Source organism: Chinchilla lanigera, unplaced genomic scaffold (assembly GCF_000276665.1).
Source record: "Chinchilla lanigera isolate Chin_1 unplaced genomic scaffold, ChiLan1.0 scaffold00024, whole genome shotgun sequence".
Taxonomy (NCBI): domain Eukaryota; kingdom Metazoa; phylum Chordata; class Mammalia; order Rodentia; family Chinchillidae; genus Chinchilla; species Chinchilla lanigera.
This window is the reverse complement of record NW_004955425.1, coordinates 1,750,315-1,764,381: the sequence shown is the minus strand read 5'-3', so window position 1 is coordinate 1,764,381 and position 14,067 is coordinate 1,750,315. Positions and strand designations below refer to the sequence as shown.

The window sequence follows — 14,067 nt, the reverse complement described above, 5'->3', positions numbered from 1 at the left end:
ACGCACTGTCAATTATGATATTAAGTAAGAATCAAGACTAAGTCAACTACTGTAACTGTCAGTATGAACTTAAACAGTTATCTACCCTTCATGAGCCTTCATTTACTAATTTAGAGAATGAAAAAATTGAGCGTGAGGACTTGTAATATATTTTGTACACCTAAGTTTTATAATTTAAAAGATTAATTTGCCAATATATAATTTTTCTTGATGCTTGTTCAAGTTTTTTATATTTTACTATCTCTAACTTCCATTCGGTTTTACCATTTGGTTTTATTTTACTATTTCCTTTCATTCATGGTAGAAAGTTTGGCATTGCTCAATAGTGGAAGTAATATGGACTTTGTATTTTCTCAGGCTGGATTTCAATCCTGGCTCTGAAACTTACTGTACAAGCCTAGTAAAGTTACTTAACCCCTCTGTACTTATTTTCCCATCTGTAAAAATAAGGATAATGAAGAAGCTACCCTATAAGTTACATGAAGTATTTAAAAAGTATTCAATTCAATCTTACTAAATTCAATAAATGTTAATGATTACACATATATATGCTAAGTTTTATATATGTATAAAAGCTAAATTGTGGGTGGAGGATTTATGATGGGGCTGAGTTATGGCACAAATTCTTTAAAATTCAAAACATATATCTTGGATGTATTTAACATTTCTGTATGCTTAGATTATAGTAAAATTAAAACTCATGAATCTGGGACTCAAATCAAGAAAATAATATTACCAACATTTTAAAATTATACCCTTATGCCAAGAGTGGTCGTGCATCCCTGTAATCCCATCAGTCAGAGACAGGAGGATCGCTGCAAGTTCAAGGCTAACCTGGGTTACATAGTGAGATAAAGGCCAGCCTGGACTGCCTATTGAGAACCTGTCTCAAAACAAACAAATAATTAATTTCATTAAAGCCTCAATAAACCAACTCTAATTACATTACCCTACCCTTCTGTCCACCAGTAACTACTGTTCATCTCTGTGTGAGTGAACTGGGAAACAGAAGATAATTACTTGGACATTAGGTAGAGCTGTAATTTGATTTTATATTAGACTGGCAGAAATACAGCCTCTCAGCTCCCTATAGTACTGTATGTTAGGGCTGTGAGGTGAACTGACTGTTCTTATCTGCTTCAGATAGCAAAGGAGACAGAAGAAAGTAGAGATTTCATCAGCCCACTGGAAATCCAAGCCAAGAAGAAGAATAAAAGGGTGGGCCAGGATCATTTGCTCATTCTACCTTCAGCTGTAGGCTTAAACCTTAATGGAACTGGAGCTAGAACATCTGCATGTGTCCTCTTCCTGTGTTCCTTAGCTTCCTCACAGCATGGTGACTGAATTTTAAGGGTGAACATCCCAAAAGAGAGAGCTAAGCAAAAATTATATTGTCTTCAATAACTCAGTCATGTGGCATCACTTTGCCCACATTTTATTTTTTAATAGGGAGCTATTAAAGTGGCCCATATTCAATGGGAAAAGAATTAGGATCCCATCTCTTGATTAAAAGAGAATCAAAGAATTTATGGGCAGATTTGAAAACTACCACATCTGTGAATGTAACATGTAGACTCAGGAATCTTGACTTTTGCTTCAGAACTTTTCTTACAGCATGTTGTAAGGCAGGAATTGAGAACTAAAGTCAGCTTTTTGATGACATACATATTTTAGGTTTCCATGCCTCTTCCGTTTCTCTATTACATATCATTATATAGATCACTGTAATAGTTTTAACTTTTTTGTTTATGAGGCTGTTCATTTTGTTCTTGAATACATGTAGTGTTTTTTATTGTTTTTACTTTTCGTGGAAAACAGTTTAGAACATAACAAAACAAAAAAATTTTAGGAACCAATACATTAAACAGAAAAAGACCGAGCCACTGTAAACATCCACTCACCATAGTTCCTGAACTGGTCTTTAAATTTCTTCTTTGGACTTGTAGGAATGATTGCCTTAAGCCACTTCTCTTATTTTATAATATTAGAACTGAGACCTAAGGAGTTCAACTACTTATCTAGGGTTAACAAAGTGTTCAGTCAGGAGTAGAGCCCTGTCCCTCATTTTCAAAGCTGATGCTTTTCCATCACTTAGGAAACTTAGAGTACAGCATTTTTCGAACCTGTATACCAGCAGCAAATCTTTTTATATGAGTACTGCCTTTTTAGCAAGTGAGAGGATAAGGAACAAAGCCTGGTTTCGTTCTGCTAAACACCCAGCTACACAGAAACTCACGTTCATTCATGTTTACTTCTGATGCTGCTGTTGCCATCCGGGAACGATCTGCAGTCTCTTATTGATGTAGCCAATGAAAAACATCACTCTTCATTTTGATAACTGCAGTCGTGGAAAGCTACATATTACTAGTTTCCAACCAGAGGGAGCCTATGAAAACTGAGTTGGCAAAATTTGTTTGGTAATCACACACCCTCATACACAACTGTATTGCACTCTTCAGATTTTTTAATATACTGCCAACCCCTACCACAAGCCCTTATTCTTCTTGCATTGGCTTTGAAGTATTTTACTTAGTGTTTCTAAGCAACCAACTAAAATTAGTAACAATATATCAAAAGAAAGGGAAAATGATTACTGCTTATCAATTTAGCACAGTGTTCACAAGTATTGGCTGAATGAAACCTAAATGACAAGTTTTCACTCTTAAATACATTGTTGCTTTTCCAGTGTATTATGATATCTTGTATTGCAGACAGCGTTACATATGACAAAGATTTATCTGTTCTATTTATATCAATTTGATTTAATTAATTTCTGTCACCATAGTTATTGATTTTCTCTTTTGAATTAGATCTTAATATACTGTCTGTGAGAACAGATAGAGAGCCTGTCTCTGCGAACAGTGCCTTGATATATAGGGCTATGAGAGCAGCTGTGAGCTGGTTTAGGTTTTTGTTGTTTTTTGTTTTGTTTTGTTTTTCTTTTTTTTTTTTTCTTAATAGCCAGATACCACATTCTGTAGCTTGGCTTTCATTCACTAATGTGAGCAAAGCATTCAGGCTTTCTGATGGAAGTTTCCTTAACATAGTATGTTAACACTCTGCATTACTCCTCAGTCAAAGTTACCTTCTGCACTAAAAATAGATCCCATCTGGGCCTGTGGTTCTAACCTCACACAAAAATCCTTTGGTTTTGGCATTACTACTTCTCTTATGTAACAGTCTCCCCACTCAGGCTCTGTGAAAATCCACTTCTCTTGCTAACTCAAATTTTAATCTTCTTCTACCTTAGCATGATATTAATAAAATGAGTGGGTATAGAAATATGTATATGTACCTGGTGGAGTGAATAAGTCAATTTATGTTTGAATGAGTCTGGTTTTTTTTTGATAGTGGGTGTTTAGACCCAGATTGGGAAAGGTATGTATGGGAAGGGGTAAGAAAGGGTAAGCCTGATAAAGATGAAGAAAAACTAGAGAACCACAAAAAACAATAGTGACAAAGACTAGTGTTGAAGAGAGGAAACAACTGTTTTTTATCTCTTTTCTGCTGAAATGCTCTTTCCTTTCCCACTAATAAAAATTTCCAGACATAATTGTATTTAAAAAATGATACAACATTTCACAGGACAACCTAAGTCAAAATTGTAATAACTCAAAAGGGCCAGGATAAAGGAATAATTAAAAACATAAAAAAAATTAGGAATGAACTAAAAGGAGCACAAAGTAAACAGTACTTATGTGTTTTGTTTTGTTTATGAGAGAGGATCTCATTATGTAGCTCAGGCTGGCCTCTAACTCCAAGGGATCTTCCTGCCTCAGCCTCCTGAGTGCTGGGATTACAGGGGTGCACCAATACGCCCAGCTGGTAGACAGTGCTTATGTAGTAGATAAAGCCTTAAGACAACTGAAGATGAAAAGAAGGAAACATCTAGAATTCAAGGAAAAATTTAGAAAGAAATAAAAAGAGTTTGAAAGAAATTAAAACAGAAATAGACATTCCAATTTATGGATAATTGGAACAGAAAGGAGGCAGGTTATAACTAGTTTGTGTTTTCAAAGATTGTAAGTTTGTTTTATAATACTTTATTAAACCATGCATTTGTTTGTGAGATTTTTTTCTGTATTTGTTTTATTTAGCAATTAAATGGTTATGAAATGTAATGAAAAGGCAAACAACACATTGGCAAATATTTGCCCAAGACGAAAAGTAGAATTTTATACAAGTTGATAAGAAAATGCTAACATACCAATAAAGAATTGTAGAGGACTTAAGTGATTTGCGTATGTTAAGAAAACTAATAAACATTAAGAATGGTGAGCCTTACTGCAGTATTTTTTGAAAAACAACATTTAGGAAGGGAGGAGGGGAAAAACTCTAAATTACTTTGATAAATGACGTTAGAGGGGAAGAGACATAGAGAAGAAACTATATTAAATATATACATTAAATTAAAGCTGTATAGCAATCACTAGCTATTGTGAGTGATGATAGGGAGATAAGTCCACTACTACATGCTCTTTTCATGCTGATGGATTTTTCTGTTACATAATCACAAAGTGAATTCAGTATATGGTAATTTATGTGTTTCTGGTCATGTTGAATTAGCCTAGCATTTTATGCTTCAGAAAGTTTTTATGATTAATTACATTGAATGCTTTCTTAATACTCAACAGTAAGAGACCTACCACCAATTTCCCTCGATGTTAGACAAAAACAGCGGATCTCTATAGATGCATTATCTTCTGAAATAAAGGCACCAGTCCTTCCAGAACCTGTCCTTCCTATTCAGCCCAAAACTATGAAAGATTTTCAGTAAGTTTCAGCTCAGTTTTATATTTAGACTTACAGTCATCTGAAAATGTTTTAATATGATTTAATATTTTATGTTAAGAAATTAATTGAATTTGTGGATCATTATAAGGTATTAATCAAGAGTGACGACACTACGGACTAGATGCCTCAGTTTGAAGATCAAAACAAACGTGGTTAAGAATATGGGTTAGATAAAGTTGAACCAAAAAAAGAGAAACACTAAATGAGAAAATATGGCCCAAAGCAGGCAAAAAAAATGATAAATGTGATAAAGTAATAGTATGTCACTATAAACAAAATGAACTCAGCTACTGTGTAACACATGCAGTAAAAGGTATGGCACCACTCAAAAATTAAAATGCATAACTTGAAGAACTAAGTGGGAATGAAAAGACAGTTGAGACAGATTATAAGCAAAACCTCTAGCATTTGACTATGAAGGACAGGAAAAAGTAATAAGTAGAAGGGAAATGTCGAGAAACAGACAAATATCTTAACCTCATTAAGAATAATAAATTCATTAATTATGTATTGATATTAACTAACTGAACAGATCTATATATTTGGTTTCAGTATTTCAAACTGCATATTTGGTGAAATCATTTATAAAAAGGAATGCTCTTTTATCTGAAAAATATTTCTATCTATGTATATATATGGTTAATATATATTTTTATTTTAGGGAAGATGTAGAAAAAGTTAAATCATCAGGAGACTGGAAAGCAGTACATGATTTTTATCTAACAACATTTGATTCTTTCCCAGAATTAAATGCTATATTTAAGGTAATAATACATAAAGCATGTTTTCCATTCACTGTCAGTCTTAAATTTTTCAAAAAAGATGACAGGTTTATCTAGTTTTCTACCTAGTATTCACTTTGGCATCAGCATAAACAAACACATATTTTGATTTATTAAATTTTGTGTACGATAGGTATTACTTAGATGATATCTTACTGATTTTATTTGTACTAGTCTTAATGTTTTACTCTATGTTTTCAGTTTTTAAAAGATTATTAAAATAGTCCTTATATATTCCTTTTTATTTTCAGCAGTTCTGCCCTAACAGTTCTTTTTTTTATTATTAGAGTACTCAATAGTAAATATTTTCAAGAAATGGTATTGATAGACCATAACTAAAAATAGTCTTTAAAATGTTAGATACACATAATTTTCAAATTGAATTTTCAGAAAGATGCCACTGCCTCATTTAATACCATCGAAGACTCTGGGATTAATGCTAAATTTGTGAATGCTGTGTATGATGCCTTACTAAATACTGTAAGTATTACTTATAGATATGTTCAAATAGAAAAAATTTTGTGTTTCCTCTGTATTTTAAATATAGCCACATAAGATGGAAATCACTCTTTGTAACATAATTGCATTAGAAACTGATACTGTATAATTTTATAGTAAATATAATTGGAATTCTCAGAAATTTAGGTCATCTTATTTATAAATTTACTGAGAATTAAGTAGAAAATAGTTTTCATTCCATCTTTGTTTAAAATTATGTTTCACTTACTTGGGGAAGATGTTATTTGATTATATTGGAATTGTACTGACTATAGAAAACAAAGTTTTACAAATCATGGCATGTATCAGTCACAAGAAATGATTAGTAAAATGCAGAATTCATATAGAATGTAAAAATCAGTAAATTTTGAGTGGTGCTCAAGAATTTTCATTTGTAACAACTTCCCAGAATATGTTAATGTCTTTGATCCAGGGATCACGTTTTGAGAACTGCAGAGCAGTAGATCACTTTTTGAAAAATTGAGATACCTGCTATCCATGAGCATGGTATAGTCCTCTAGTTACCTAGATCTTTAATTTCTCTTAGTAATGTTTTGTAATTTTCTGAGTGGAGATACTACACATTTCTTATTACATTTATTTCTAGGCACTTGATCTTTCTTTGACACTATCAAACTTTAATTTTCTAATTGTGACATGTATAGCAATATTTTCATATATATCTTCACTCATTCAAATTGTACATCAATAAGTTTACCTGGATTTTTTATGTATATAATCATGTCATTTGTGGGAAATGGGAATTTTGTCTTTTTTTCCAATTTTTATATTTTGAAGAATATGTGTACATATTTGCCTTATTGCACTGTATAATTTTATATAGAAGAAATAATAGCAAACCTCTTTGTCTTATTCTTAATCTGAGTACGTCAGTGTTAAATATATGAAAGGACACCTAACATCAGAGCAGTGGGAAACATTACATATCCATTAAACTTAATAATATTTTTTTCAAAAATTGTACCACATACTGATGATATTGTGCAACAATTGGGATTATCATATTTTAATGAGGTGAATATAAATTGGTGCAAGCAATGTAGAGAATGCTTGGCTCTAAGCATATGCATACACTTTGATGCAGTAGTTCCACTTCTAGATACACTTCTCTGACTTGACTTGGAATCATATTAACGTTTTATATACACACACAGAATTTACAGACATGAGAGGAAAAAAATCCTAAAATGGAATGCAAATGGAAAATAATTAAGCCTAAATATGCTTTAAATAAGAAAACCTAATTATAATTTGAATACTTAAACATATTTTTTAAAAAATCGGCAAAGGAACTTTTAACCACAGTGCTTTAACTATATATCTTCAACTTAAAGATCTGAAAAATACCCAAAACTAAACAGGTCTTCAATTTTTCTTAGTAGTTCCCTGCCCCTGCCATAGTATGGATTAACAGTTTTGAAAATACTTTCAATGCATTGTTGTACTAAACAAATGAAAAAACATTTATAATATAGAGATATTTTCCAGTTTTAGAGAAGGGAGGCGTAAGTATGGGATGGTGGAAAACCAAAAATAACTGGTTGTTTAATTGGAATTGAAGGCATAAAAATGAACTTACGATTTTCAATAGATCTAGAAATGTGTGTATGTTTTGTAGCCCTGTAACCACAAAGGTCTGGAGGCCATTGACACACCATAACACTGTGGTGGTAGGCCCTGATGGAGGAGGGCTGCTCACCTTGTGGCAGCCAGGAAGCACAAAGGAGAGGGGCCAGGAACAAATATACCTTTTAAAGCCACATCCCTATTGACCTGCTTCATACAATTTGGCTCTGCCTTCTAATAAAGCCATTGAGCTATGCAGTTAGCGCCCCCGTGATCCAGTCACTTAGTAAAAGCTCCATTTCTGAATACTGCTGCATTGGGACCAAGCCTCCAACACAGGAGCCTTTTGGAGGATATTTTAGATCCAACTCATAACAGCATCTGTTGAGATGATCATAATGATTTTTCTCTTTTAAGTTTATTGTTGTGATGAATTATTTAAATTGATTTTCAAATATTCAGCCAGCCTTGCATACCTGAAATAGGTCGTACTTGATTATGATGTATAATTTCTTTAGTTGGTTCAATTTGCTAATACTTTGTTGAGTGTTTTACATCTGTGTTTATTAGAGATAATAATGGTCTGTAACTTGCATTTCTTGTGATACCTGGTATTAGGGTCCTGCTGGCCTCACAAAATGCATGTTCTCTTTGTTTCTGTTTTCTGGAAGAGTTGTAAAGCATTAGTATCTGTCCGTTAAATGTTTGGTAGAATTCAACTATCTGGACCAGGTGCCCTCTGCTTTAGAAGATTATCAGTTACTGATTCATTAGGCCTATTAGGTATAGGTATATTAAAATAATGTTTCCCCTTGTGTAAATTTTAGAACATTGTGTCTTTCAAGAACTCATCTAGATTATTAAATTTGTAAACAGAATTGTCCATAATATTGTCCTGTATTGTTCTTTAAATACCTATGTAATCAGAAGTTACTTTTCTTTAATTTGGGTGTTAATGTCTTTTCTCTTCCGTTCTTAACTAGTTTGATTAAAATTTATCAATTTTATTGAACATTTAAAAACAACTTTTTTTAAATGCAGATTAACTTACTATTTTTTAAAAAATTTAAAGATAAAATATAAAAATTTCAAAACAAGATAATAGAAGAATAACAGTGGTTAATACAGTGCATATTATCTACAGAGTAGTTACTCAGAAGTTACTTAGTTCAATGAACTAAGAGAAATTAGTATTATAACTATCTTATATATTTTTCCTGATTGATTTTCTCTCAAACTATTTAATTTTTAAATTTTTAATTTCATTAATGTCTACTGTAATTTTTATTGTCTTTCTTCTGCTTACTTTGAATTTAGTTTGCTTTTTTGTTATAGTTTTCAAAGGTAGAAATTTTTTTTCTTTTTTGTCTTGTTGAGACAGGGTCTTGCTATGCAGTTCAGGCTGGGGCCTTGGGCTCACTTGGTAGCCCAGGTGGGTCTTGAACTCGCAAGTACTGGCATTATAGGCATGTGCCACCATGCCTGGCTAGATGTTTTATTTCTAATATATTCATCCAGTGCTGTATATTTCCCTCTAAGCACTACTTTCGCTGTATTCCACAAATTTTAATAGGTTGTATGTTAATTTTTTTCAAAGCTAAACCTAGCTTACCACATGATCCAACAGTTGTGCTTCTAAGAATTTAGCAAAATGAGTTAAAAACTTATGTCCCCCCAAAAGCCTGCACACAATGTTCATGGCAACATTATTCATAGTTGCCAGAAGTTGGAAGTAACCAAGATCTCCAGTTGGTGAATGGATCAATAAAATCTACCATGGAATCCTCAACAGTGTAAAGAAATGAACTACTAAGCCACAGAAAGACACACAGAAACCTTAAATGTAAAACTGAAAGAGGCTTTTGAAAGGCTACCTACTAAATAATTCCAACTGTGTGATATTTAGAAAAAGGCAGTAAAAAGATCAGAACCTTAGAAGAAAAGGCAAAAGGGAAGGATGAATAGGTGAAGCACAAGGGATTTTTAAGGAGGTAAAACTATTCTGTAGGATACTGTAATGACAAATACATGACATTATGCATTTCTCAAAACTCATAGAGCTATACAATGAAAGGAACTCTGTAGACCTTAGTTAATAATATATATATATATATATATATATATATATATTCATTAATTTTAACAAGTATACCACCCTAGTGCACAAATTAATAATAAGGGAAACTGTGAAGGATGGGGGTGGGTATATATGGACATGTGAACTTTATGCACAACTTTTCTGTAAACCCGACTACTTTAAAAAACTAGTCTTATTACTAATAAAGTAAAACAATTAAGATTTGCAACTATCAAAATAACTGAGTCAGTCATTATCTTAACTAAATCATCAAACTAACAGCTGACATCAGATGGTTCTTGATGTGATTCACTAAAAAGGACACATCATTTATGAGTCCTCCTGCCAAAAATATAATTGTGAGAAAGTAACAGAAACCCTCAAATTAAGAGATATTCAGCAAAACAAGTAACTTAAACTCATCACAAATGTCAGTATTATGAAATACAAAAAATAGATGAGAAGCGGATTTGAAATATAGTTTAAGAGGTAGTGAAGTAAAGGAACTAGGACTATCAGTAAATGTAGGAGTAAATGTAGGAGTATCAGTGTTGTCGAGTGTCCTTTTGAGATTTATAGTCATAAATTTAGTGTGTTCAATCAGCACATTCATACGCTGTTTCTCCTGTAAGCCTTCTGTTGCCCAGGAGCAAACACTAAATGAATGGTTGAGCAGGATAGCATTTAACCTTCTGAGTGTGATGAGTCACTATAAGACGAGGAAGAGAAAGGAATGATACAATATATAAATATACATATATATATAGATATAGATATGTATGTATATATATAAAAGCAATGTCAAATGAGTGTTGACAGATGTCTTGGCATTTGTATTACTCACTTTCTTGTTGCTGTGACATAATGCCCAGCGCCCAGAAAATAAAAGAGAAGTTTAATTTGACTCATGGTTTTGGAGGGTTCAGTCCATGTATAGTCAGCTGGCTCCAAGGCACCAGAGGTGTGATGTAGAGAAAAGCTGCTCAACCCGTGGCAGTCAGGAAACAGAGAGAAGGGAAATGCCAAGAATAAAACTATACCCTTCCACATCACTCCTTTCAACCAGGCCTCACCTAACAGAACAGTCAGCTACAAATTCATCAGTGGACTAATCCACCAATGAGTGTAACACCCCCATGATCCAATCACCTTCCAAAAGCCCCACCTCTGAACACATGAGACCTCTGGGAAACATTTCAAATCTAAATAATAACATTCTGCCCTTGGCCCCCAGAGGCTCATGGCTGTCTTACCATACAAAATGCTTTTAGTCCATCTCTAAGAATCACCAAAGTCTTAATAGTTCTAGGATTGCTGAAAAGTCTTAAGTCCAAACTCAAAGTAAACTCTTAATAGTGAGCCCCTGTAAAAATCAAAAAAGAAAGTTAAATATTTTGAATATACAATAGAGTAGCTATTCCAATTCCAAAAGGGAAGAATAGGAGAATAGAAGAAATGGACCAAAGAAAGACTGAAACCAAGCAGGGCAAAAACTAAATCATATAGGAACAGAAAAATCTTAGCAGAATAGCGGAAGCAGCACAAATGGATGGCTCCCAGATAGGCACCAAGGCCAGAGTGTGGGTACATCAGGTGCTAGAGGCACCAACCACTGGAACACAACCTGAGTGGGATAGCAAACTGGCTAAATGTAGGAAAAGAGAAAGTGAGAATAAGAAGCAAAACCACTCCTGAAACCAAGAGCTGTTCCCATCAGTTTCACTTGCCAGGATCAGGCCATTCTGAATTACACAAAAACAAGGGAAGAAGGCATGAGGCAGCTGCAGGTGGGCACTCATCCTAGATGTCATTGGCCACACTGCAAACCAAAGCACATGGTTTACCCACCAGGGAATGGCCCAGAATCTGAGATACTATAGAAGTTCTACAAAGTGCATTAGCTCTGTTTCCAAAGCAGGTCCAAAGTCAGCCTTTCTCAGGAGACTAAGCAGGGGATACAGAGTGGGGACAGACTGGACAGTTTTGGCTCAGGCTTCTTCCTGCCTGGTGCTGAACACAAAAGGAAACAAATGCTAAGATAAACTCAAAGGTCTGTGGCAGTGAAGACCCATAGGCACTGGGAGTGGAGAGAAACAGCCTGCATTAATTGCAGAGAAAGAGCGAGAAGGGCAAGTTGGAGTGTTCCGTACTACAAGTGAAGACAGTGATATAGTCACTGGCCAGCTTTGGCCAGTTTGGACAGGAATTTTGGGGAGTGTTGGTCCGCCTTCCAGACTTGTCTGCAGAGGGCAGAAGAAGACTCAGCAGAGTGGATCCTCAGACTCACTCACTTCCAGGTGCAGAAGAGTTAAGTCAGTTGTTGGGAATTCATTTACCTGCAGCTGAGCTACCCAAGTGAAACTGAGCCTCCCACTATTTGAATGGAGATAGAGATGTAATCTGAACTAATGTATAATTTAGTCCCTAGTATAAGTTCCACCACAAGAAAGAATATTGGACTTGGTTTTTTATTAAATACCTTTTTAGCGGGGAAGTACCAGGAATCAAACTCACAACCTTGTGCTTACCAGGCAAGTGCTGTGCTGCTGAGCTATATCCCTGGCCCTTTTATTCTTTCTATCCCCTTTTTTTCTTCTTGATGTTTCTTTTTGAGAGAGTAAAGAGCAAGAAATGAGATGAGTATTTGTGATTGTAAGAGTGTTGTGAAGCCTTGTGAGACGGCTTTACTGTCCACATTCCAGTAAATATTCTGGTCTTCTGAGCTCCAACTGGAATCACTCATCTAGCTTTACTTAGAACATTCTGAAGTTTCTCTAGCTTGTATCTCCAAACTTTTTGAAACTCCTCTCACAAAGCAGTTCCAAAGGCTTCTGAACCATGTGGTCGATACATGGTAGGAGAGGATAGTGAAGGAAAGCTGCTCAGCCATGGCAACCATGAAGCAGAGACAGGGGTGGGGAAGCGGGGAGAAGTATACACCCTTTGAAGTTATTCCCTCATTAACCTGTCCTCTTAGACCACACCCTGCCTTCTAGCAACACATTTCACTGTGCGCTCACCAGTGGATTAATCCCCCTGTGACCCAGTCACTTTTCCAAAGCCCCACCTCTGAGCATGAGACCTTTCAGGGACATTTCAGATCTAAACCATAACAGAAGTCAGGGGTAGCTTTTTGTTTTCTTTTATTATTTATTTAGTTATTTTTAAAAGAATTAAAAAACCAACAAAGACAAAATGATACAGGATTTCAAAACAAAATGATAGTAATTAACAGTGGTTGTTTTATGTTACATATTGTTATCTTCAATGAAGTTGCCCAGATTACCAGATGTATGAATGCAAGATTGATCAAACAATTAAGTAGAATAAAAAATAATAAAAAAATTAGAAACGATACAGAGCTTCACTAAACAAGATGGTAGGAATTCAACAATGGTTGTTACATTGCACATTCACAGTAGTTGTTCAGATTACCAAATATAAGTGTGCAAAATTGGTCAAGAAGAAAAAAGAAAAATAAAAATCTAAAAAATAAAATTTAAGCATTAACCAATAGACATCAGCAGTATAATTATCCCAGCTATCTTTATATATACACACATATATATATTTTCCCTTCCTTCTTTCTTTTCTCCTTTCCCTCATCCCAGTTGTTCCTTCCCTTTGAGCAGTTTCTTTCCCTTTCACAATACCTATTCTACCTTTTGGGTTTTATTTACTCTTTCAGGTTGTTACACTAGGGAGACAATACAATGTTTACACATGCAGGTCTGACTTATTTTACTTACGAGTATGGTCTCTAGTTGCATCCATTTATCTGTAAAAGCCTCAAGTTTATTTTATAGCTGAGTAATACTCCATTGTATAAAAATACCACATCGTTTTTATCCATTCCTCAGTTGATGGGCATTTGGATTGTTTCCAAGATTTAGCTATGACAAATTGTGCTGCTATAAACGTGGGTGCACATATATCGCTGTGGTATGATGTTTTCAGTTTTTCTGGTAAAATACCCAGAAGGGGAATGGCTAGGTTAAATGGAACCTCTAAGCCTAGTTTGTGAGGAATCTCCAAACTGATTTTAATTCTTTATGTATTCTAGATAGAAGTCCTAGGTTTTCTTTTTACTCTGGGTTTCCTTTTTACTCTGTTGGTGATTTCTTTTAATGTGCAAAAACTTTTCAATAAGATGAGATTCCAGTTGTTGATTCTTTGAAGTATTTCCCATGCAGTTTGGTTTTTGTTCATGAACTCTCTGCCTATCCCTATGTCTTCAAGTTTCTACCTACTTTCTCTTCCAGTAGATTTAGTGTTTTTGTTTTAATATTTAGATCTTTGATGCATTTTGACTTTAGTTTAGTGCATGGT

At 34.3% G+C, this 14,067-nt stretch overlaps 1 protein-coding gene across 1 annotated transcript in view; it reads left to right on the top strand.

The window, feature by feature from the left end:
• Hectd2 (HECT domain containing E3 ubiquitin protein ligase 2) overlaps positions 1–14,067 on the top strand; it is a 51,048-nt gene that overhangs the window by 7,300 nt on the left and 29,681 nt on the right. The window contains exons 3-5 of the mRNA XM_005386086.2: positions 4,635–4,773; positions 5,456–5,558; positions 5,967–6,056. Of these exons, the coding sequence (XP_005386143.1) occupies positions 4,635–4,773; positions 5,456–5,558; positions 5,967–6,056 (332 nt within the window). The remainder of the gene's footprint in view (positions 1–4,634; positions 4,774–5,455; positions 5,559–5,966; positions 6,057–14,067) is intronic.